Genomic DNA, 26,231 nt, shown 5'->3' with positions numbered 1-26,231 from the left:
AGTGAGTTTGTGTTTGTATGTATGTGTGTAAAAAAAGAGAAGAGGGTAAGAATAAAGCAAGTACAATAAAATGTTAATGTTTGGGTTTCTAAGTGAAGGGTATACAGCCATTCTTTGTTCCATTTGTGTTACCTTTTTGGAAGTTTGAAATTATTTTGAAGTAAAAATTCCAGAAGTGGCATTCCTGGATCACATGGCAGTTCTATTTCAATTTTTTTGAGATTTATTTATCATAGTTGATGTACCATATTATATTAATTTCAGGTGTACAACATTGTATTCCTTATTGACATTTATATTCCTTATGTTGTGATCACAACAATAAGTCTAGTGACCATCTGTCACCATATGAAGTTATTGCAATAATATTGACTATTTTCCCTATGCTGTACATTACGCCACCATGATTTATAATTCTTTTTTTTAATAACTGGAGGTTTGCACCTCTTATTCCCTATTATGTGTTTTTATCCATCCCTTCATACCTCCCCTCTGGCAACCATCAGTTTATTCTCTGTCTCTATAAGTCTGTCTCTGTATTTTATTTTATTTATGTGTTTGTCTTGTTATTTTAAGATTCCACATATAAATACAATCATACGGTATTTTTCTTTTTTATGTCTGACTTATTTCACTTAGCATAATGTCCTCTAGGTCCATTCATGTTGTACAAATAGCAAGATTTCATTCTTTTTTATGTTTGAGTAATATTCCACTATATATATATATATATATACACACACACACATAAACACATATACACACACACATACATTATATATCTATATACACACATGTGTGTGTTTATATATTATGTATGTGTATATATATATATTCCATTCATCTATCAATGGACACCTAAGTAGCTTCCATATCTTGGCTATTGATAAAAATGCTGCAATAAACATAGGAGGTGCATATATCTTTCTGAATTAGTGCTTTTGTTTTCTTCAGATAAATACCCAGAAGTGGAATTGCTGGGTTGTTTAGTAATTTTAGTTTTACTTTTTTGAAAAGCATCTATGCTGTTTTCAGTTTCCTTTTCAACACTTATTTATTATCTTTTTGATAATAGCCATTCTAATAGATGTGAGGTAGTATCATATTGTGGTTTATATTTGTATTTTCCTGATGATTAATGGTGTTGATCATTTTTTCATGTAGTCATTGGCCATATGTATATCATCTTTGGAAAAATGTCTACCCAGATCTTCTGCCCATTTTTTAGTTTATTGAGCTGTATCCATTCTTCATATATTTTGGATTTTAGCCCTTTATCAAATATATTATTTATAATTATTTTCCCCCACTTAGTAGATTGCCTTTTCATTTTGTTGTTTCTTTTGCTGGGTAGAAGATTTTTAGTTTGATGTAGTCCTACTTATTTTTGCTTTTGTTGTTTGTGCTTTTGGTATCAAATTAAAAAAATGGCCACGTCTTGCCAAGGAGCTCACCACCTATATTTTCCTCCAGTTTTCAGATTTCAGGTCTTACATTCAAATTTTTAATCCATTTTGAATTAATTTTTGTGTATGGTATAAGATAGTGGTCCAGTTTCATTCTTTTTTAAAAGACTTTATTGATTTATTTTTAGAGAGAGGGGAAGGGAATGAGAAAGAGAGGGAGAGAAAGAGAGGGAGAGAAAGATCAATCAATTGCCTCTGGCATGCCCCCAACTGGGGACCTGGCCCACAACCCAAGCATGTGCCCTGACTGGGAATTGAACTGGCAACCTTCCAGTCTGTGGGATGATGCCCAACCCACTGAGCCACACCAGTCAAGGTTCAGTTTCATTCTGTTTCATGTGGCTGTCCAATTTACTACTGCCATTTATTGAAGAGATGGTCCTTTCCCTATTGTATATTCTTGGCTCCTTTGTTTTAAATTAATTGACCACATATGTGTGGGTTTATTTCTAGGATCTTTATTTTGTTCCATTGACCTATTAAGGTCAATGTTTTATGCCACTACCATATTGTTTTAATTACTATAGCTTTGTAATAAAGACTGAGCCCCTGGGTCTGCTGCCTCTTGCTATGACCTTGGCGTGGTAGCTGTTAAAGACCTCTTTTTCCATTGGTTAAGTTTTGTGGATGCACACCCTACTTGCCACCAAAGCCAGGTGATGTAGAGGTGTCTCCTGGCAGCAGTCATAGAAACTGGTGCACCAGACAAGAGTATAAGCTTCTCTCTGAGTGTCACAGATTATTATAGTATCATGGGACCAGGAATGCAAGGTGCCCTGGCCTCCAGGGCCAGGTGAATGAGAGGCATTACCTAGGTGGTAGCCACAAAAATCAAGGTACCAGATGCATATGAAAGCTCCCTTCCAGGAGATACTAGTCTTCTCAAAGGTGGCAAAGTCACCTGCCTGTCTCCATCATTAGAGAGTGTTCCAGCAGGTTCTTAGATGTGTATGTTAAATTAAATGTCTGCCCCTCAGGCCAACACTTTAATAGAAGAAGGTGAGCCTCCTTCACTTTAAGTCTGGGTTCAATTGGCTGCCTCTGAATTGGGCCTTAGGGCAGGCAAATAGCAGGGTGTGGGCCCTTTAGAGCAGTTTCTCAGATTACTAGTCTTGTGGGTCTCAGCAAGTGAACTATGTAGGTTTTCAAAGTTAGATGTTTTGAAGGCTCACCTCTCAAGAGAATGTCTTAAAAGTTGGGATGTCCTGTGTGGGGTTCAAACCCCTCACTCCTCAGAGGGAAGCTCATGTTTTTGAGTTCCCTCCTGGTTGTGTAATGCCATGCTGGGTGGGGAGCAGTTATGTCAAGACTATGTCCCAGCCTCTCCTCCATGCATCAATATGGTTTTCTTCTCATTTGCCAGATGTGTAATTGTTACTTAGCTAACCTTTAGGTTATTTAAAGAAGAAACTGTTCCATATGTAGTCTACACTCAGCATGTCTGTGGGAGAGGTGAGTTCAGGATCTTTCTATGTTGCCATCTTAAACTAGAAGTATTATTTGGCTTTTGTACATTTGAATTTCATACTTGTTTTCAGAAATAAATTGTACTTTAAAGTAGGAAACTATCTGCATTTCTTATCCTCTTTTTAGTGCATGATATATTGAATACATAAGGTCTTTTGTTACCCTTTTTTTTTTTAGAAAGAAGAGGATGACTGAACAACCTCTGGTAGTTCCTTTCACACTTAGATGATACGCAATCCATTTATTCACTGGAACCTCTTTAGGTGACAGGCATTTCATCAGTTCTCTGTCTCTGAGCTTTAAAGAAACACATGGATAATCTGGAAAGTATACCAGCTCAAACCAGAATCCTCTCCTAGCTGAGGTTTCAGTGATAAGACTTTGGGTGGCAGATACTTAACTTGCATTGGGGCTGGACCTGAAGAGAGGGGGCTTCTTCTGAGATGGTGATCACCCATTGTAGCTGGTAATCATATTATTAACAGCCATCTGATATTATTGAAAGCAAAGTCATTATTATGATATTTTAACAGTCTCAAGACTTAAAATACTCACAGTCTAATTCAATAAATAAGTTACTTAAGTATAGAAAGTCACAGGAAGAACAGATTTTGTGTCATATTAGCAAATTTGATTTTCATTAATGCAAGATGAATGTTTTTTATGAAACACTTTCATATCATATTAATGACATGATAGCAAACAGCATTCACAGGTTGCTAGGCAACATGAGGACACTCTAATGATCTCCTCTGTACTTGAGAGGCCACAGAGGGAAGATGCCAGAGCTCTGAGGATATTTTTCATTTCTTGGCAACTGTTTCTGCAGAAAGACCATTTTGAGGCTGGGAGGGAAGGGCATTAATGACACCATTAAATTGAGGAAAGGCAAATACACCTCCTCATTCTTCCCTCCTTTTCATTGGTGTACTGTGGGAGACAGTAAGAACTAAGAAGTGGGTTTAAATACAAGAGATCAAGAGTTTTGAATCCACATGACCTTCCCTCTGCTTAGGTAGGCAACAGGCCACTAGGAAACCAGGGTAGACAATGTAGTAGACAACTTGAGGGTTGTTTGTCAAGCTATAGATTGCTGGAATATGCTCTACTCCTTGCCATCCCTAACTCCTTGTGGAGTAAGTCTCCAGCAGTCATGCTATGACTTCATGATTCCATGATGCAGGGAAAGTCATCTGATCAGTTGACTGTCAGTTTACAGTTATGTACTGATGTACAACAACCATCGCAAACTTAATGGCACACAGCAGCAGCAATTTTATTGTGTTTGCATGGCCTGGCTCTGCTTCCTGACTGCAGGTGGGAAGATGAATGTCTGGCAGCCACTCAAGTGACTGGGGCTGGAATCATCTGAAGGTTTTCTTCTCACATGTTTGGCATCTGGGCTGGGATGGCTTGAAGGCTTAGCTCAGCTGGAACTTTTGCTAGAGTGTCTACATGGTCTTTCCCCATTGCTTGGAATTCCTCACCAAATGGCAGCTTCAGGATGGTTGGACTTCTTATACAACAGATCAGGACTCCAAGAGTGAATGTTCCAGAAAACAAGCTAGGAACTGTGTGACCTTCTACAGCTCATCATATCATATGGCCTCACTTCTACCATATCTCACTGATCAAACCCATCACAAGTTGCTCAGACAGGGACATAGATGCCACTTTCTCTATAGAAGGAATGCAAACTAATTTGTAGTCATGGTTTGAAACTGACATGCCAAGCCATATCAGTTAGTCATTCTCCAGGAAATCTGGATTTGGCACTGAGATGCAGCTGGTTAATTTCTGTGGGAATTGAGGGGCAAGCTGAGAAAGCCAATCTGCAGAGAGAAAGAGCTACTGCTTGGTTTCTAGCTACCTTGTCCTTCCTGACTGCAATCCCTGCCCAAGGCCCAGCTATATCTCTGCCCTTTGAGAAACAACTATAAATATTTAAAATGAATTCTGCTTTTCAGCTTAAATCTAGCTTTGGTTGGTTTCTCCTGCTTGGAAGTAATGAGTCCTAAATAATTCTGAGACTATCAGCTTATTTTTTCAAGTAACAACTGATAATAAATGAGATTGCTTATAGACAAGATATATATTCTTATTTACTAATTTCAGGTGTATCGATTCACTTCTTGTTATAGAAAATAAGAATTTATATTTTTAAACACAAAACCCCATTTCTCCCAATCCCGAACTTCCCAAAGAGTTTATATTGCAATTTTTGGTTAAATTAATATTTCTGTTTATATTATTTTGTCAATGCAAAATTAACCACATTTCTTTCTTGTATAACTTTTTGCTTTTCTTGGAATTAATAACTGCCCTGTTTATGGCCCTTAGTTTTAATGTATTAGTACATTTTTTTCAAAATGGTCCAGTAATTCTGTAAAATACCACTTAATGTTATTCTCCACATAAACATATCAAATAATCAAAATAACTAATTTCCCCCCCAGGATTCCTTACTCTTATTGCCTTCTGTGCTCCTGTCTGGCCTGGCCTGGTTGTCCTCTGGGTCTACCAGGACTTCCTGCATTATTCTCCAGTATCTGAATCCCTGTCTTACTCCATCTGAGGTTACAACTTGGGTTACATCTTAAAAATAGCTTTATTAAAAAAATTTTATTATTAGCAGAATTTTAAAATATGTTTTTAAAGTGTTTAAAATATTTTTATTATTTATTATTTTAATTGTTGTTCAAATATAGTTTTCTGCCTTTTACTTCCATCCCAGTAAAAATATTTTTTAAATAATTTAAAAATATGCTTGAGTGCATTATGCTAAATGAAATAATGCAAATAGAGGACTTGTGGTCAAGATGGTGGTATAAGTAAATGTGGTACACGAATCCTCCCACAAGCACATCAAAATTACAATTAAGCTACAGAACAACCATTATTCAGAACCACCTGAAATATACCTCAAAGGAAGTTTTACAACTAGGGATATAAAGAATAAGCCAAATGGAGACTGGTAGGATGGACAGAGACACAGAGCAAGCTGGTCCCACACCCATGTGTGTGAGGTAAAATTGGGATATCTCAGCTATGCAGTATTCCCTGAGGAGCAAGGGATCCCATCTTCATACCAGGCACCCCAAGGTTCCAGTGCCAGAAAGAGAAGTCTCCATAACTTGTGGCTGTAAAAACCAGCAGGGATTGTACCTGAGTGAGACGAAGGGCCTCTGGAATCCCAAGTAGTTCCTTTTAAAGGGCCCATGTATGGACTTACTCAGACTCACTCTGTCTGAGTTCCAGTACTGAGGCAGAAACTTGAAAGGCATCAGGGACATTCAGGGAGGAACTGAATTTTTTGGCAACAGGGCAAGACCTGGGGGGCAGCTTTCTGCCAGACAAAAGTGCTGGCAGAGGTGAATTCTTCCTTTTCTGAGACCCTCACACCACAGAGCCTGTAGGCAAGTGCCATATTTGAGTCTCCATCAACCCAGCTCACACTGTTTGCCCCACCTTGATGCATCCCTGAGACCTTGCCCTACCCAATCTGTTTCCAGTGGCTTTTCCATACCAAAAGTGTGTCTTGACTCATGTTTTGGACTTTCCCCAAATTTCTCAAATAAGCAGCATCAGGCCTTAGGGTGCTCCATATCTCTCAGTAAGTTGTCCTAGGTCCAGCACTAGCAGCAGCTGGCCTTGATTTGAGGCTTGGCCTCTCCTGGGCACCTCCAAGCCCACCACAAGTTGCAACCATCTGCAGGTCACTTTGTACCTCATGCTGAGTGGTCCCAAGCAGAATACAGGTGGCAGCTGACCTTGGCCTTCACCTCTAGGGAGGCCCCAGAGCGAGCACACTTGGTGGACAGTTTCAGACCACACTAAAGCACCACCAAATCACATTCAAAAGTGAAATACTCAAGGGGAGGACTCAGCAGGCACCAGAGCTCCACTGAAGTAAGTCTTTCTCTCTTTGGTCCCTCCGTCCCACCATGGAGGGACAATTGGTCCTCCATAGTGGTTGGTAGTCATAACCAGTCCTTGCAGCTGATCAACCTGAGGGTAAATCATTCCCTCTGACATGCCAACAGCAATCAAAGCTCAACTGCAAGAAAAGGGTGTAACAGCCCACATGGAGTGGGGGCACACCTGGAGTGGTCAGCTTGGGTAATTGGGGAGGCTGTGCCACTGGACCCTATAGGACACCTACTATAGTAGTCTATACTACTCAGCTCAGAGAACACAACAGCTCTACCTAATAAATACATAGATACAAACACAGGGAGGCAGCCAAAATGAAAAGACAAAGAAACATGTCCAAAAGAACAGAACAAAACTCCAGAAAAAATACTAAACAAAGTGGAGACAAGAAATATTCTAGATGCACATTTCAAAACACTGGCTATAACTATGCTCAATGAATTTAGTAAAAACTTCAACAAAGAGATAGAAAATAAAAATGGAGGTAGAAATCATAAAGAATAACCAGTCAGAAATGAAGAATATACTAACTGGAATGAAGAATAATTTACAGGGAATCAACAGTGGAGTAGATGCAGCCAAGGATAAAATCAGAGATTTGGAATATAAGGAAGCAAAAGACACCCAATCAGAACAGCAAAAAGAAAAAAAATCCATAATAATGAAGATAGTGTAAGGAGCTTCTGTTACAACTTCAAGCATACTAACAATTGTGTCAGAAGGAGAAAAGAGAGAGCAAGATAGTGAAACCTGTTTTAAAAAGATAATGATAAAAAAACTTCCCTCACCTGGTAAAGGAAATAGACATACAAGTTCAGGAAGTGCAGAGTCCCAAACAAGATGAACCCAAAGAGGCCCACACCAAGACACATCATAAGTAAAATGCAAAAGGTTAAAGATAAAGAGAAAATCTTAAAAGTAGCAAGAGGAAAGCTAATTTCTCAACAGAAACTTTTCAGGCCAGAAGGGATTGACAAGAAAATATTCAAAGTTATGAAAAGCAAGGACCTATGAGTTGCAGAATGGTGACATTCCAGTCATACCATTCCTCCTTCATTTGTGAGCAGCAATAGTAGTATTCCTTTGGTACTTGATGAGTGCTTGTAAAGTTATTTCCTTTCAGAAGTTTGAAGACATTACTCCATTATCTCTTAGGTTCTGAAGTTGCTATTAGAAAACCTGAAGCTATTTTGATTCTAGCTCTTTTTATAATGACATGCTTTACTCACTGGAAGCTTTTAGGGGTTTCTCACTAGCCCTGGTGTTCTGGAAATTCATGAGAGTCTTGGGATGTTTGTCATTTATTGTGGATTTTTCAGTCCGGAGATTGATGTCTTTCCCTTCTGGGAATTTGTTTATTCTTTGTACCTTTAAAAGACTCCTTCACTCCATTTTCCCCACTATCTTTTTTTGGAATTTCTATTAGTCATATAGAGGCCTTTGTTTACTTTTTAAGTGAAATTTCCTTCATTTTACCTTTCAGTGCCACTGCCATTCTGCAGATAGGACAAGGGAAAGGGATTAGGGACTCTACCAGTCAGTATTGGGACTTTCATCTAATTCCTTCTCCTTTTAGCCCCACACCTCACATTTTTTCCCTGCTGGATCTGGTGTCCCCATATCTGGAGTCTGTCTAGTTCAAGTTTTGCAGAAAAAAATCCTCTAGTCTCCTACAGAGAAGTGAAAGGGAAGAGGAGTTTCTTGGCAATTGCAGGAAAAGGAGAGGTTTGGGGAGGGGGTGTTTTTGTACTTTTAATCAGTGTGTGTTTTCAGTGCTGTGCCTCATCCTAGCCTTCCACTATCATTTATATTGCCCCTTGTTCTCTCTGCACTCCCTTAAATTGCAGCTGTCTCTGCTCTGCTATAGCAAGTGTCCCAAAATATTCTGCAGTCTCTCATCTACCATCATCCCCTCTCCAGTTTCATGTCTCCTAAAGGGTAGGTTTACACCTTTTTCCCTCATTTTACTATCCTTTTATGGGGGTTTCAGGAGGGAGAGGTGGTAAATGTGTTTATTCAATCTGCCATATTTAACCAGAAGCCCCTAAATCCTTTCTGAGTACAATTCTGAATAGCAAGTCTTTTCAACACACTTTGATGAATTTAGGCTTTTTCCCAGTTTTATTGAGAAATAATTGACATACGTCACAATGTAAGTTTAGGGTGAACAGCATGGTGGTTTGATTTATATATATTGTGACATGATTGCCACAATAGGTTTAGTTACATCATCTCATATAGACACATAAAAAGAAAAAAAATTCTTTTTATGCTAAGAACTCTTAGTATCTACTCTTTTAACAATGTTCTTATATAACATAGCAGTGTTCACTGTAGTTATCATGTACATTACATTCCTTGTCCTTATTTAGCTTATACCTGAAAATTTGTACTTTTCACCACCTTTCCAATTAAATCTACTTTTAACTTCTAAATTTAGTCTCATGGAATTCTAATTTTGGGCAGAAATCTGTTGGAAACTCTCTCTATATAATCCTGAGTTTTTTGTTCCCATGGATTTGAGGATGTTTGATATAATAAAAGACCCATGTTCATGATTTTCATCATTCTTGTTATTCTGGTATTCCCTGCCCACTAAGGGATCAGAGCCTGAGGCAAAATTAAGTGTTAATGTTTTATGTGGGAGGTACCATCCCAGGGGATTGAGAGTGAAAGGTGAGGGAGCTGAGGTGGGGAAGATGGGGAACCATGCAGGATTATGCATTCAGTGCTGGCCACTGCTTGAGGCTAGTGACCATGCAGGATGTCTCTGGATGGGCTATTTGGAGAAACTGGGTCTCAGGACAGCCCATTGGAGGCAAGAAAAGGGAGTTCATTTTCTTTGACTCCTTCCTAGTCACAGAGAATTAGGCCTCTGCTCTTCTGCCTTGCATTGTGCAGTCTCTTTAGCAGTTGCTTGGGAAGCCAGATCCTACCACCTGTGGCACAGGGCTTTAGTCAAATTCAGGAATTGGAGGAGGAGCCGAAATTCTTGGGGATCTAGTGAGACTGAGACACGGTCATGTTAATGGTCTAAGTGGATGGTCTCATTACAGGAACAAGGCCTTTCTGAATTCTTCCCCAGGAAATTTTCAAAGTGGCACTAGGAAAGAAAGGCCCTTCTGCTATCTAAATACCAAGTGATGAGGTGCATGAGCCTGGGGCTTCCCATGACTTCTACCTGGGGGAGGTCAGTCTGAGACAAGGAAGCCAACATGCAGGGGAAAAAAGCCAAATTCTGAGGTTGTTTCAAATTCTGGCTCTAGGCGGCCACTTGCTCTTCCCTTCATGTAGTTCTGCAGGACGTCACAGTCTCCTCTGGGGTTTCACTCAGCTTGACCTGTGCTACTGTCACTTGTAGACAGAGATTCCTGACTAATGATTATGACCAGAAAGAATATTAACAAAGAACTTTTAACCTTATATCCAATAACAACTTGAAATGAATTGATTAAAAAAACTTAAAATTAAAAATGATTTTCACTTCAGATATCTTCCTACTTTAGAATGCTACAGGCTGACTTGTTGCAATAAAGACCTAGGTTAGCATTTCAGAATCAGTTTAGTTTATATATTAAATCCTTGCCAAGACCCCAGTAGCCTTGGATTCTGCATCTGAAAAGATCTACTTCCAGATCTGTGCAGAGGGCAATAAGTGACCAATGAACACCCTCAGGATGTACCAGGAGAGGGCTTGATTTGGGGGTCTGACAAACCCAGAAGATCCATGGTAGCCAGCCCATGTTAATATCTTGAATGAGTTCTAGCTTTGTTCAATTATCACATGCAGAAAGCCTACAGCTTGCAGGCACTGCTTGTCAGCTGGGGCTGCTAGTGGCTGAGAACTAATCATTAAAGCTGCCATGAAGCAGAAAAGCCACCTCTCAGCAGCCCTGCAGCCTCCAACATGGTGTATATTTTCCCATTTCACTTGGATTTGCTGCTAATGATTGAACTATAGACTATTAATGCTGCAAGCCTCCAGGACCCCAATGTGACTGTGCTGAGCTCTATTCTGCCCTTGGAGCCTTCAGCATGGATCCTGGCCTGGCAGACAGTGCTCCAGCAGCTGTTGGAGTCCTGGGGCCAGGCGAGTACTGTGGGACTCAAATGGTGGCTCCTATTAGCAACTGTGGGGGCATCGTTGGTTGCATTGGGTGCTCTCTTCTCCCCAAATTACCAGGTAGAGTGAATAATGTCACAAAACACAGCTCAGAGTCTGCTGGGTGGGTAACAAAAAATGTTTTAGAGAGAAGGAGAAGTGGCTGAAGCCATACTGGGGCTATATCATTTGTCACTCTGCAAAGTTACTGTGGGTAGGTGCTGGGAACAACTGCTGAGCAGCATACACAGAACCAGGTTTAGGGACAAACGGCCTGTGGCAGTGTGACCCCAGGGCTGGGTCTCCAGCCCCTCCTGGGAGAAAGTAGCACAGCAACAATTTGTGGAACAGTTCCCAGGATAGGTTCTGAGCTGAGTATCTCCTGTACATCATCTCTTCAGTCTTCATCAGGAAGGAGTCATAAACCCCTTGTACAGGTAAGGGAAATGAAGCATATAAGAATGAAGTGACCTGCCTAAGCCCATATTCTATGAGGTCTAAAGACCCCCAGGGTAGGTTTTCTGGGGAGTGCACTCTCCTTTTCACAGTTATCACCACTCAGAGAGAAGCTGGAGAGTCCTTTTGTGTCCTGATAAGGAAGTGAAGCTGGCAGACTATCAGAAGCAGGAGCTGAAGCTAGGCCTAGCTGACGTGGAAGTCATTCCCATGGTGACTCAATGGGAATGCCTGGGAGTTATTACCTGCCTTGGACGGCATGGCCAGAAGCTGTTGGATGAAGCAAAATACTCTCAGCCTGGCTGCCTGGCAGCCTAGTGAACTATGAGGAGGCAGAGCAGCACCAAACTTGGGGTAAAAATCTGTGTTAGCTCATGCTCTCATGACAAACTATAGCAGATTGGATGATGGCTTAAACAACAGACATTTATTTCTCACAGTTCTGGAGGCTGCGAGTCCAAGATAGGGGTTCTGGAATGGTCAGTTTGTGGTGAGAACTCTCTTCCTTGCTTGCAGATGGCTGCCTTTTGTGTCCTCAGGTGGAATCTCTCACTCTTCCTCCTCTTATAAGGTCACAGTCCTACTGGATTACGGTCCCACCCCTATGACCTCATTTAACCTTAATTACCTCCTAAAGACATCATCTCCTGATAGAGTCACATTGGGGATTAGGGCTACAACATATGAATTCAGGGGAACAAAATCCAGTCCATAGCCCTTGGGTCATAGTGCGGTTATCATACGGAAAGAGTAAACCAATAGAAAAGTTAGTAGGAAAATCTCAGATATTTCATGAAGAAACTTTTTTACTGACTTGTCCCCTAGAGCAAGGGACATAAAGCAAAGAATAAACAAATGGGACCTCATCAAAATTAAAAGCTTCTGCACAGCCAAAGAAAACAGTATCAAAATTAAAAGAGAACCAACTGTATGGGAAAACATATTTGCCAATGATACCTCAGACAAGGGTTTAATCTCCAAAATATATAAAGAACTTACAAGACTGTACTCTAAGAAGACAAACAATCCAATTAAAAAGTGGGCAAAGGACTTGAACACACACTTCTCCAAGGAGGACATATAGAAAATCCAAAGACACATGAAACGATGTTCAATATCGCTAGCTATCAGAGAGATGCAAATTAAAACCACAATGAGATACCACTTCACACCAGACAGAATGGCCATCATAAACAAAGGAACAAACAACAAGTGTTGGAGAGGTTGTGGAGAAAAGGGATCCCTAGTGCACTGCTGGTGGGACTGCAGACTGGTACAACCACTATGGAAAGCAGTATGGAACTTCCTCAGAAAACTAAAAATGGATCTGCCTTTTGACGCTGTAATTCCACTGCTGGGACTCTATCCTAAGAATACTAAAACACCAATTCAAAAGAACCTATGCATCCCAATGTTCATAGCAGCACAATTTACAATAGCTAGATGCTGGAAGCAACCAAGATGCCCATCAGTAAATAAATGGATCAAAAAACTATGGTACATTTACACAATGGAATTCTATGCAGCAGAAAGAAAGAAGGAGCTCCTACCCTATGCAACAGCGTGGATGGAGCTGGAAAACATTATGCTAAGCGAAACAAGCCAGGCAGTGAAAGACAAATACCATATGATCTCACCTTTAACAGGAACCTAAATAACAAAACAAAGAAACAAACAAAATGTAACCAAAGACACTGAAATAGAGGACAGGCTGATAGTGACCACAGGGGAGAGTAGAGGGAATTTAAGGGTACAGTGGGAAGGGTTCACAGGAACAAACTTAAAGGACACATGGTCATAAACTAAGGGGAGGGTGGTAATGGGAGGGAAGTGGGGAGGGGTGGGAGCGGGGAATGGATTGGGAGTAAAAAGGAGAAAACTGTATTTGAACAATGATTAAAAAATAAATAAAAAAAATTTTTAGAAAAAGAAAAGTTAAACAGGGTAATAAGATGAGAATGATTCAGAGATGTTAGTTAGGGCTAGGTAGAGTAGACCATGTAATATGGGGGTATTCCATTTATTAGTCTGGAGATGTTATATAATGTATAATAAGTGTATTCTAATTTTTTTAAAAATTCAGTGGTTTAAAGATGCTGTTCCAATGATTCTCACTTGCACTGTTTCTAATGAGAAACCTTTTGTCATTCTTATCTTTATTCCTCTGAAAACAATGTTTTCTTGTGTTGCTTTTAATATTTTCTCTTTATCACTGATTTTGAGCAGTTTGATTATGATATCACCATAATTTTATTCACGCTTTTTTCATGCTTGAGATTCATTGAGTTTCTCAGGTTTGTGGGTTTATAGTTTACACCAAATTTAGAAAAAAAATTGGTTATTATTTCTTCAGGTCATTTGAAGTTGTCCCATAGCTCACTGACATGCTGTTCACTGTTACTACACTTGATCTTAGCCAAAAGGCCAAGAAGTGATTGTTCACTGTTTTAAGTTATATTTTCTTATTGTGTTTCATTTTGGGCACTTTTAATTGTTATGCCTTCAAAGTGCTTAATCTTTTCTTCGACAGTGTTTAATCTTCCACTGATCCAATTAGTGTACTTTTTCATCTCAGGCATTGTACTTTCATCTCCTGAAGTTTGATTTGGGTCTTTTATATACCTTCTACATCTCTACTTTACTTTATGATTATGTGGTATACATTCATAATGATTGATTAAATATGCTTGTCTACTATTTCTAACATCTGTTTCAGTTCTGAGTTGGTTTCAAACAATTGATTTCACTTATTATGGTCATATATTCCTGCTTCTGTGTATGCCTGGTTATTTTTCTTGCTACTGAACTGAGACCCTACTGTGTATTACAACCTCTATCCCACAAATCTTGAAATTCTCCAGGCTGGCTGATGGAAGCACACACTCTTCTCAGTCCGTTGTGAGTGCTGTGCACTATAACTTCTAATCCTCTTGAGTGGTTCTCTCTCAGCCTTGGATAGTTTCCTTACCTAAATGTGCTGATCAGACTTGACCGACTTCTCAAAGGGACCCTCTGCATATCTTTAAGGTTCTGTCTCTTTGAGCTTTCTCCTTTCCAGTACTCTGTCCTGAGAACTCTAGCTGTCTTGTCCTCTGCAGACTAGCAGTTCTAAAGTTTGCTGGGCTCTTCCTGGGTTCCACTCTCTTTCTGTGGCCTAGGAACTTTCTCAAGGCAGAAAGCTGGATCAACTTCAGAGTTCACCTGATTTTTTCCATTTTCTTAGAGATCATTGTCTTTTATTGCCTTATGTCCAATATACTTTTAAAAACTGTCTTTACATTTTGTGAAGATTTTGAGGTGTTTCATATGAGAGGGTAAATTTACTCCCAACAGAATTTTAAAAAATTGAATGTTACATCTGCTCCCAGAATTTTGGATAAGAATTTGTTGACCTGTATATAATTGGGGCAAAGTTTATCCCTTGATAATTGGTATAATCCATATTTCAAGTAGTCTTCTTGATAGTTTTTTTTCTAACTTCTGGTCAAGTTTGGTTAGTTAGCTATAGGGGAGATTGCAGACTAGTTTAGCCAGCTGTATTCCAGACTCTTTGTATCATGACTTACCCAAAATAACACATCTAGTAAAGTGAAAGACTGAATTTCCCAGACTCACATACAGTGTGGTTTTTTCATGGACTTAACTTCTAAAGAGGCACCCTCATGCAAGACTTGGAAGGTAAATGTGAACACCATGAGGTGGAGGCCTTGCTTCCACTGCTTTCCGTGCTTTTGCTGACAAGCCTGGTCCTGGTAGTGTTTAGTGTCAGCTGTAGCAGAACTGCACAGGCAGAAAGAAGCAGGACCTAGGCGTCTACTTTGCTGGTGTGGACTGTGGCAGGCTGGTGGTGAAGCTGGCAGTCATGGCGGTTTCTCAACTCCTCAAATTCCTCACTGTGGCAGAGATCAGCCAGGTCCCCAACCTATTCAAGGAATTTTATAAACCACTCGTAACTAGAAGTAAACTGTTTTCTATTTGAACTAGCCAGAGAGATTCTGTTGTCTACAACTGACCCCTGACTGATAGATTAATCATTGTACTTATAGATAATGTGGCTAGTAAAGAGCTTGTCTCAGAAATAGGGTGCAGGTTGGCTCTGCCATTTCTTGGTTTGCTCATGAAAGCTTTACCAGAATTTTCAATATGTGGTTTCTCTGGAGGAGTCTTTTAAATGCTCTTGTCCATTTTGTGGACCATCTCAGTAATGAGAAATGTTTAAAAATGTGAGTTCAGTCTCACAGGCTATGTGATCACATAAGAAATACCACTAGGCAAGCCAGAAGCCCTGGGAATGATTGGCAGAGGTGGAGCATGTGAGCACCCCTCATCGGAATACCCTTTTACCAAGGTGGAGAAATAGACTCTTAAATAAATGGGAAACAAAATGAAGAAAACAAGTTTTTTAGATGTTTTAGTAAACATCTGTAAAAAGATTCTCTTTTGCTTTTTAAAGATTTTATTTATTTATTTTTAGACAGAGGGGAAGGGAAGGAGAAAGAGGAGAGAAACATCAATGTGTGGTTGCCTCTCATGCAATGCCCCCCTACCCCCACCTCGGGGACCTGACCTGCAACCCAAGCATGTGCCCTGACTGGGAATCAAACTGGTGACCCTTTGGTTTGCAGGTTGGGGCTCAATCTACTGAGCCACACCAGCCAGGACTTGAAAAAAGATTCTTTATAAGGCTATCAAACAAAACTGGCATTATATGAAATGAAACAGACAAGCAAGGAACACCTTAATGAGTCTATAGAAAGGCAGGTCTATGACTTAATAAGTGGCCAAAAGGAAATTTCCATTTTGGGAGAATTAGTATTCAATAACTTTTAGGTACACACAGACAAAAATTGACAATTTTGAGTAGGCAGTCATATTTCGATAAGTCTGCCAAAATGGGCACATAGATTTTAGTGTGAGATTTTCTACTGGGAATGGCACCAGGCTACTGACTACAGGGGAACAGAAATCATTTAAGTCATGATTAAATGTCTCCAATTGGAGTCTAATAAATGAATTAGGAGACAATGTGGGCTGGCAACATCCTGCTTTGCAGCTCTGAAGTCAGAGATAGCACAAGGCAGCTTTCCTAAGAGAGTCATTTCTGGAGCTTCACAGTTCAAAAAGGTAATGGCAGCTTTCTAAAGGGCCTACTCAAATTCCTTTTAGAATATTGTGCACAGCAGCACTTACCCACTAGAAATAGGCCATTCGAGTGTTTGGGGAAGTGTGGAGGAGGATGGCAGCACTCACAGGAGGGCTCTATGAGGGCAGTCTTTGAGAGCTCAGCATGTTAAGATGTGAAAAGAGATGATTTAATCAAGGTTTATGAGTATCTGATGGGTTCACACAAAGAAACTAGTGTAAGACCAATTCATGCCATGAAGATAGAGGATGCTACAGACTGTTAATTAAGGCTAAGGTGGAGAGAGATTCAGTAGGCACGGCCTTTTTTCCGGGCCATTGATAAGAGGGGTAAATGACGATGAGGTGGAGTTAAGAAAGTAGAGAAGGCACAGGATGTTGCCTTGTTAAAGCCTTGTGACAGGGACTTCTTAGGAAACTGCTTCTGCCCCCCCTCTCCTGTCTATACCCACGTTCCAACTTTGTGACTCCTTCATTGAAGCTCCGTCTGTCTTCAGGGTCCCAAGGGAGGAGCAGTAACAGCAGGGTGGAAGGTGCTGCTCATTCAACATTGTCCAAGTACGTAGCAGGTGGGGAGATCACAAGGTTTGTGATAGGTATGTGTGTTTATGAGACACTGTGGGGAACAAGTACTCTTAAGGGGATGGCTGGGGAAAATTTTTAGTAACATTTGTTATGTGACTTTAAAAGATGGTTGATTCAGAAATGAACAAATTATCAAAATGAGCTCTATTCTTTTTCCAAGTGGTGAATTAATTATTCCATAATCTCTGTCTCTCTCTGTCTTTGTCTCTCATAGGCACACACACTCATGTGCGCAGGCACACACACAGTCATCAGTGGTGAATTTTTCTTTATTGTCAATGGTTTATACTGGCACTATGAGGTGAAAACAAAGAATAAAATAGGGTGGAATCCAAGTCAGCCTGGGCCCCAGACCCTCAGCACACTGCTGTCCTGTGACAGCTGTCTGCCTGTGTATCATAGTGGCTGACTGCTTGGCCACTACCACATGTTGCCAAATGGCTCCAAGCAAGTGCCCCTGTAAGCAGCAGGAGCCACTGCTCATGAGGCCTTGACTGTCACAGCATCTGCCCCCATGGCTGCCACAGTTGTCCCTAGCATCACCATGCCCATTCTTTTCTGGCACTTGATAAGGTGAGATTAGATGACAAGAAGTGGAGAGAAAGAATCCAGAGGTTTTCTTTGAAACTGGAAAGGAACTTGATCTTGGGGTCATGCCTGACTTGCAGAACATAGAGTACCTGGTTAGCAATCAGTCCTCCCAGAACACAGAAAGGAGCCCCAAGACACAGTGGATGGAAATTCACCCAGATTCAAACAAGAGATGTTGCTGGTGTTGCTGAGGTCAGGGAAACAATCCATAATCATATCATAGCCAAAATCAGCTAAACCATTCACCCCGCCTGCCTGGAAAGAGCCCTGCCAGTTCATCTGAAAACAGACAGGGCAGGCAGTGCTGGGCCAAGAATTGCATTGGGATATGGTACAATTTCATGGCACTTGAAAAAGAATGTGGCTACAACTGCACATACACATTTAATACACACATTTAGAAACGACTGACAGTCATGGTGGAGCCCTTAGCACCTCACTTAAAAATGATCCTCGACCACTTTGATGATCAGCCATCATTTTCCTCTCCCCATCCTTTTGGTTCTTTCTTAAAAGTGTCAATGGGCACATCCTATTATCCGATGTCACACCTTTGCCATGTTAAATATTCACTCTTAACAAATCAAATTAACTTAAAATCATTACTATCAGCACCCTGACTAGTGTCCCAAGCTCACAAAGTCTCTGTTTCAACATCATATTCTTCTCAGGGGAAAACAAACTAGCTAGAACTTTTGAATTTGATCTAACATGAAAACATTATATCTTTTTAAAAATATATTTTATTGATTATGCTATTACAGTTTTCCCAATTTCCCCCCCTCCACCTTGCACCTCCCAACCCTCCAGCATTCCCAACCCGCCTTAGTTCATGTCCATTGGTTGTACATATAAGTTCTTTGAGCTCTGTTTCCTATACCATTTTACCCCCTCCCTGTCTATTTAATGCCTACCAATTATCCTTCTTCTTCCCTGTACCTTTCCCTGCCTATTCCTCCCTTCCCCCTTCTCACTGAAAACCCTCCATGTGATGTCTATTTCTCTGATTCTGTTCCTGTTCTAGTTGTTTGCTTAATTTTTGTTTTTGTTGTTTTTCTTTCTTTTATTTTTTTAGCTTCATTTGTTGATAGCTGTGAGTTTGTTGTCATTTTACTGTTCATATTTTTGATCTCCAATTTCTTAGTTAAGTCCTCTTAACATTTCATGTAATAGTGGCTTGGTGATGATGAACTCCTTTAACTTGCCCTTATCTGCAAAGCACTTTATCCGCCCTTCCATTCTAAGTGATAGCTTTGCTAGATAGAGTATTCTTAGATGTAGGTCCTTGCCTTTCATGACTTCAAATACATCTTTCCAGCCCCATCTTGCCTATAAGGTTTCTTTTAAGAACTCAGCTGATAGCCGTATGGGCACTCCTTTGTACGTAATTCTTTCCTTTCCTCTTGCTTCTTTTAAGATTCTCTCTTTGTCTTTAATCTTGGGTAACTTAATGATGATGTGCTTTGGTATGTTCCTCTTTGGGACTCTGTGGGTTTCCTGGACTTCCTGGAAGTCTATTTTCTTTGCCAGATTGGGGAAGTTTTCCTTCATTATTTGTTCAAATAAGTTTTCAATTTCTTGCTGTTGTTCTTCTCCTCTGGCAGTCCTCTAATTTGGATATTGGAACATTTCAAGTTTTCCCAGATGTCCAAAAGTCTCTCTTCATTTTTTTGAATTTTTGTTTCTTCATTCTGTTCTGGCTGAATGTTTATTTCTTCCTTTTGATCCAAATCATTGATTTGAGTCCGGTTTCCTTCCTGTCACTATTGGTTCCCTGAATATTTTGCTTTATTTTATTTTTGGGTATCTTTCATATTTTGACCAAGCGCAATCAGTTCTGTGAGCATTTTGATTACCATGACTTTAAATTCATCAGATAGGTTGGCAGTCTCCTCATCGCTTAGCGCTCTTTTGGAAGTTTTGCTCTGTTCTTTCATTTTGGCCCTATTTCTTTATTCTAGGCCCCTGTTAGGTTGTAGGGGGATGGAGCCTTAGGTATTCACCTGGGCAGGGCAACCCTCTTTGCTGTGCTCCACACTGCTTGTGGGGGAGGGGCCAGAGAGGGTACAGTGCAGCTTGCCTGCTCGGCTTTAGCCCACTTTTCAACAAAATCTCTCATGTGAGACTGGGAGTTTCTCCCACTGAGGCAAGCACCATAGTCCACAGCCAGCTCTGAATCTCAGTTTCCCCTTAAGTCAGCCCCTCCTGAGTAGTCAGCTGCCTCGCTGTAGCCAGCCCCACCTTCATGATCTGGTTGTTCTGTTTGTTTCTTTAATTCTGTTGTTGTCGGAGTTCCATGCAGTTTGATTTTCTGGCACTTCTGGTTGTTTACTGATTTTAGATTGGTCATTATCCTCCTCTTGGTTGTGCCAGGAAGCAAAGGGTTTCTACCTATACCTCCATCTTGGCCGGCTGAAAACATTCTCTTGTTAGAGAAAATGCTTAGCATTTTCCTCCCCACCAAGTAAAATTATTCTTTAACAAACAACTGATTCTCCTCTAACTTAAACATCTTGGATAAGTAACTGTAAATAAAATCCTGTGCACTAGCTTAGGAATAAATGAACTTATTTTCTAAATATTTTTTCTTTATTTTAGATAAATAGTGCAGTTAAATCTCCAAAGATCTGAGGAGAGAAAGCATATAATTAGGGAATTTGATACTGTATCAAAATATAGTTCATTACAGAAAGCATTAGGAAAATATCCTCATACATAAAAAGTTTCAGAAATTAAATCCTCTTTCTTGGAAAAAAAATTAAAATCCATGCATGATAAAAATGTTTAGCAGGCCAGTAATTAAAAAAGCCCTTAAATCTGATAAAGGATGTCTATAAAATATGTATGGCAAATATCATACCTTTAATGAAGAACAAATTCCCTTTAAAATTAAGAATGGGGCAAGGGTGCCATACTTCACTACTTCTGTTTTACTTGTAAAAACTAGCCAATGTAGTAAGACAAAAAAATAGATGAAAGGTACAAGGATTAGAAAATAAGAAAAAAAAACTGTTATTATTTGCAGATGATATAATTTTTCTGTGCAGAAAATTAAAAGAATCCACAGGTAAATTATTTATGAGTGAAAGTTTAGAAAACTTGCAGAATATAAAAGCATACAAAAAGTTAGTGCATTTCTATACAACAACAACAAGAAATTATATTTACAACAATATGAATATAAAACACTTTGGATTATATTAAACAAAAATTATGCAAGCCATCTATGGAGAAAATGATAAAACTTTATTGAAAGATGTTAAGGAAACCTAAATAAATCCAGATCTATACTACACTATGATGTTGGACTTAATAACAAAGATGTCAATTCTCACCCAATTAATCTAAGATTTAATGCATTTTCTATCAAATAAATTTCCTTTCACAAAGCTTAACAAATTTACTTAAACCTATTAGAAAAGCAAAGGGACAAAAGTATCTAGAACACCCCAAAGAAGACAAACAGTTTACATTAAAGTTAAGAATACATTTTAATTGACACCATAAGGTAAGTGAAAAGACTCAAAACAGGAGAGGATATATTAAGGATACATACATAGCCAACACAAGTTTGCATCCAGAATATATGAATAACTCCTGTGAATTAGCAAGAAGACAACAACCCAGATGAAACATGGACAAAGGTCATAAACAGGCATTTCATAGGAACTACCACAAATGATCCATGAACAAATGAAAAGGCATTAAACTGCATCATTAATCAGAAAAGGGAAAACTATAGGAAGACACCTTTTCAACCCACCAGAACAGCCAAATTTTAAAGTCTACCCATACCAAGGCTTGCCAGGGCTGTGGAGGTGCTCTTGTGCCCTGCTGAGTTTATAGTTACAGCTACTTTGGAGAACATTTCAGCATCACCTGGAACACCTGAAAGAAATTCTTGCAGATGAGGTATGTCCACAGTGCCAATAACAGTGTTTGTAATGGCATGGCATGAAACTGGGGACAATTCAGCTATCAATCAACAGGAAAATAGATGGTTGAACTGTGACACAGTTACATAAGGGGATACTATACAGCAGGGAAAATAAATTACAGCTGCAAACATTACCATGATGGGCCTTACAAACATAGTGATAAACACTGTTGACTTTCTCAAGTAAGCCACAGAATCAACTCAAAGAAGGCAAAATAAATTGATATATATTTTTAGGAATATATATGTGGCACATTTCCAAATCAAGGGGTGGCCTGGTTCCTGTTTTGGTAAGTAAAGTTGAATATTGCCTATGGCTGCTTTCATACTATGACAGCTTTGAGTACTTGTGACAGAAGTCATATGGCCTGCAAAACAGAAAATATTTACTATCTGGTCCATTATAGATAAAGTTTGCTGATCCCTGCTTTACAGGAAAGAAAGAGAATGATTAACTCACACTACAGGATAATGGTTATCTCCAAGGAGACAGGGTGGGGGACTGTAATTAGAGAGGGGCTTCTAATGTCCTAAAGTAAGGAATTCTTTCTTAAGGTAGTTGCTAGGCAGATAGATTTTTAGTAATATTATCCCTTAAAATATACATACATGTTTTATATACTTTTTTGTTTATATAGTATATTCTGTAATATAAAAAAAATAAGAAGGAAGAAAGATTGATTCTGATCCTGGAAATCACCCCAATGGATATTAAATACCCTAGAATTTTAGAACTTATATCCTGCATCTATATCTGGTACCAGCTCTGAAAATTCTCCTAACCTTTCTAAGCAGCAGATTATATCTAGAAGTAGTTTTCTACTCTAAAATTCTAGCCTTCCTAGAATTATAGGATAAAACAGTGTTTTAGAGTTGAAAGACCAAGAACTACATCACCCAGTCAAACCAACTTGCCAGTGCAGAATCCCCTTAACATTTTGGACGAATGGCTGCCCTTCCCTGCTTGAGCACAAGCCATGTGGAAGAAGGCTGGGGCCATGAACAGCCTGTCTGATTGTGGAGTTCCCACCAGAACGAAGTGCTTCTATGTCCTGTTCCCTAACTACCTCCTAAATTTCTGACTCAAAGAAGGCAAAATAAATTGATATATTTTTTTCTGACCACTGTTCTCAACAGCCCCGTGTCAAGGAACTTGAAAACCATCTCATGCAGGCTCACCTGTGGTGTGAATGCTGGTGCTGCTGTACCTGGGAGTAAGGCCTGTGCGTGACCATGGGAGCCATGTGTAGGCACATCTGGAGTCCATGCATTTCCCCACATGACTCTCCACCTTCTGGTTGATGCTAATGGTCAGATATTCTTTATTATAGTAGAACAAAATCTCTGCCACTCTAGTTTTTCCCATGGATTCCTGTTTTGTTATCTGGTGCATCAGAAAACACACCCTTTATTCATAAGACACTATGTATTCTTCCTTAGTAAAATACTTGGTCCAATTTACCTGTAGAGATCTGTGATCATGTTGTCCTCATACCGAGCACACAGGTTGTTGAGGACTTGCTCGTGCTGGCCAAACAAGCAAATGTAGTTGGAGGTAGGAAAAGCCTCCTTAGAAAGGCACGTGATGGTTTCCACCATTTTATATTTGTTAACATGTATTCGGAAGTAATTCCCATTTTTCGGATTACCTGTTACTACTTCTGAACCCTGGGGAGAAATAGATCAAAAAACAAATTAGAAACATTTATGAACATTGGGAGCTTTATCATAGAAATTTACTTTCCAAATATAATGGACAAGTTGTATCTTATCACTTGTTGCAAATAGCTGTAACAAATATGGTCTAAACTCAGAAAATAGCTATGTCCAAAACCACATACTTGGACTTAATGACTAATTGTTCCTCAAGATATTTTAAACTGTGATTGCATTGTTTCACATTTTAAAGTTAGTTGCTAGGTTATAGCTAATTCTGTATTACTCAATACCTTAGAGCTAATATGTGGGACTGGGTTTACTCTGCTCTGTGAGGTGTGCTAAGATTGTTAATTTTCTTACTTTTTCTCAGCACTGTTTTGAGAAAAACCTCCTAGTCAAGAATGATAGAAAGAATCTCAGTTTTTTTAAAGTTTACTGAAATAAAGGAAACAAATAAAAGGTGACTCTCTGGCAGCTAGGTTTGGGGAGGTTTAGCTGTTTGGTAAGATCGGTTTCCAGGAAGAAAGTTGAAGATTATGGGAAACACACATATACATTCTGCAGACAAATATATATATATATTTCCATTTATTTTTTACTTGTATTGGTTTTGAGAGAGAGAAAGTGAGAGAAATGTTGATTTGTTGTTCCACTTATTTATGCATTCATTGGTTGCTTCCCTGTATATACTCTGACCAGAGATCAAGCCTGCAACCTTGGCATATCGAGACAATACTCTAACCAACAAAGCTACCTAGCCAGGACCTGCAGGCTACTTTTTAGTCTGTAAATTGTCAAAGCTTTGTGTCCCCTAGAAACTAGCTAAAACTACCATATAAGCCCAGATGACAAGGAAAGATGCCACTCTATTCCATGTCACATCACCACTTTTTCTATTTTAACCCCTAATGGCTACCAGCTTACCAAACAGAGATACACTCCCCATGGGTTCAGGAAACCAAACTGGGAACCTATAGCAGACAAATAGGTTTTGTTGGTGGTGGTTGAACCTTTAATTTACTCCTAGACTCTGAGCTTAGACCATGGTAACGCTCAATAAATCTTTCCCGAGTGCATATAGATTTAAGCTTTTGCTCTGAACTTGAACGTGGCATTTATAAATCCAAGGCAAGTTGGACTACAATGATCCCAAACATTTACTTAGTCCTCAACATCCCCTGGGGATTTTTTTCTAAACAAGAACACACAGTTTAACTGGACTTTTAAGTAAATTGAAGCAACTGGTGCATGTTTGGATATCATATGGCAGAAACCCTGAGAAGGAGTCAGGCAATTATAAAGGCACAAAGTGAAGTATACAGGAGGGGTATCGGGTAAATCCTGGGCCAGTCCCAACTATGTGTGAGAAATTGTGTGTTTGGGGTGAGAGAGAGAACAAATACAGCTTAGTAAAGTGGTTGAGAATTGCAACTGGTCCATCATTCATAAAGATGAATGGATACAGAGAGAAAATCTACCTCATACCAAGGATTCAGAAAAAAAATCTAGTAAGGCATTACCTAACAAAACAATGGTATCCTAGTGACAGGGTACAACACATATATTAGAATTTATTGGTAAACTATATTTAATAACAGAGAAATATGATCACAGTATATTTTATACTATAAAATAGTTTTAAAATACACAGATCATTCCTTTTTTATCAACATTTTAATAAATGTTATTCTGTGGTTAGGAGATTGTGTCATTTTCATTGTTTCTTTCTGTGTTCTTTTGACTACCTATCATTGCTAACTTTTTTAGTTTATTTAATCTTTATTGTATTTTTTCCATTACCATTTAGTCCCCTATACTCCCCTCCCCCCAGCAATCACCACTTTGTTGTCCATATACATGAGTCCTTTTTTCCTTTTTGCTCAATCCCTTTTTGCTCCCCCCACCCCAGCTGTCAGCCTGCTCTCCATCTATGAGTCTGTTTCCATTTTCCTTGTTAGTTCAGTTTGTTCTTTCGATTCCACAGATGAGTGAAATGATATGGTATTTGTCTTTCTCTGACTGGCTTATTTCATTTAGCATAATGTTCTCCAGGTCGATTCATACCATCACAAAAGGTAAAAATTTCATCTTTCTTTTGGCCAAGTAGTATTCCATTGTGTAAATGTCCCAGAGTTGTTTTATCTACTCATTTACTATGGACACTTGGGCTGCTTCCGTATCTTGGTGATTGTAAGTACTGCTGCAATGAATATAGTGGTGCTCATGTTCTTTTGAATTAGTGTTTTGGGTATCTTTGGATATATTCCCAGAAGTGGAATTACTGGGTAAAAAGGCAGATCCATTTTTAGTTTTTTGAGATATCTCCATACTTCTTTCCACAGCGGCTGCACCAATCTGCATTCCCACCAACAGTGCAAAAGGGTTCCCCTATCTCCACATCCTCAAGGGTGCTTGTTGTTTGTTGATTTATTGATGATAGCTATTCTGACAGGAGTGAGATGATATCTCATTGTGGTTTTAATTTGCATTTCTCTAATGAGAAATCTTTAATGAGAGCATCTTTTTATGTGTCTGTTGGCCATCTGTATGTGCTCCTTGGAGAAGTGTCTATTCAGGTCCTTTGCCCATTTTTTAATTGGTTTGTTTGGGGTTTTTTTGGTGCTGAGTTTCATAAGTTCTTAATAAATTTTGGATATTAACCCCTTGTCAGAAGTATCGGTGAATAATTCCTCCCATTCTGTGGGTTGTGTTTTTATTTTGTTGATGATTTCCTTTGCTGTGCAAACCCATTTTTAGTTTGATGTAGTCCAATTTGTTGATCTTTTCTTTTGTATCCCTTGCCTGAATAAAATATTGCTACAAGCAATGTCCAAGATTTTGCTTCCTATGTTTTCCTTCTATGACTTTTATAGTTTCAGGTATAACATTTAAA

The 26,231-nt window shown here is 39.3% G+C and overlaps 1 protein-coding gene and 1 pseudogene across 1 annotated transcript in view; both read right to left on the bottom strand.

Moving 5' to 3' along the window:
• CFAP61 (cilia and flagella associated protein 61) overlaps positions 1-26,231 on the bottom strand; it is a 418,587-nt gene that overhangs the window by 25,696 nt on the left and 366,660 nt on the right. The window contains exon 25 of the mRNA XM_045833360.1: positions 23,142-23,347. Coding sequence (XP_045689316.1) covers positions 23,142-23,347 — 206 coding nt within the window. The remainder of the gene's footprint in view (positions 1-23,141; positions 23,348-26,231) is intronic.
• On the bottom strand, positions 13,730-13,860 carry LOC123815436 (annotated as a pseudogene).

This window comes from Phyllostomus hastatus, unplaced genomic scaffold, assembly GCF_019186645.2.
Source record: "Phyllostomus hastatus isolate PE091 unplaced genomic scaffold, TTU_PhHast_1.1 phas_contig_17, whole genome shotgun sequence".
Classification (NCBI taxonomy): Eukaryota; Metazoa; Chordata; class Mammalia; order Chiroptera; family Phyllostomidae; genus Phyllostomus; species Phyllostomus hastatus.
The sequence above is the reverse complement of the archived record's forward strand: the minus strand, read 5'-3'. Positions and strand labels throughout refer to the sequence as shown.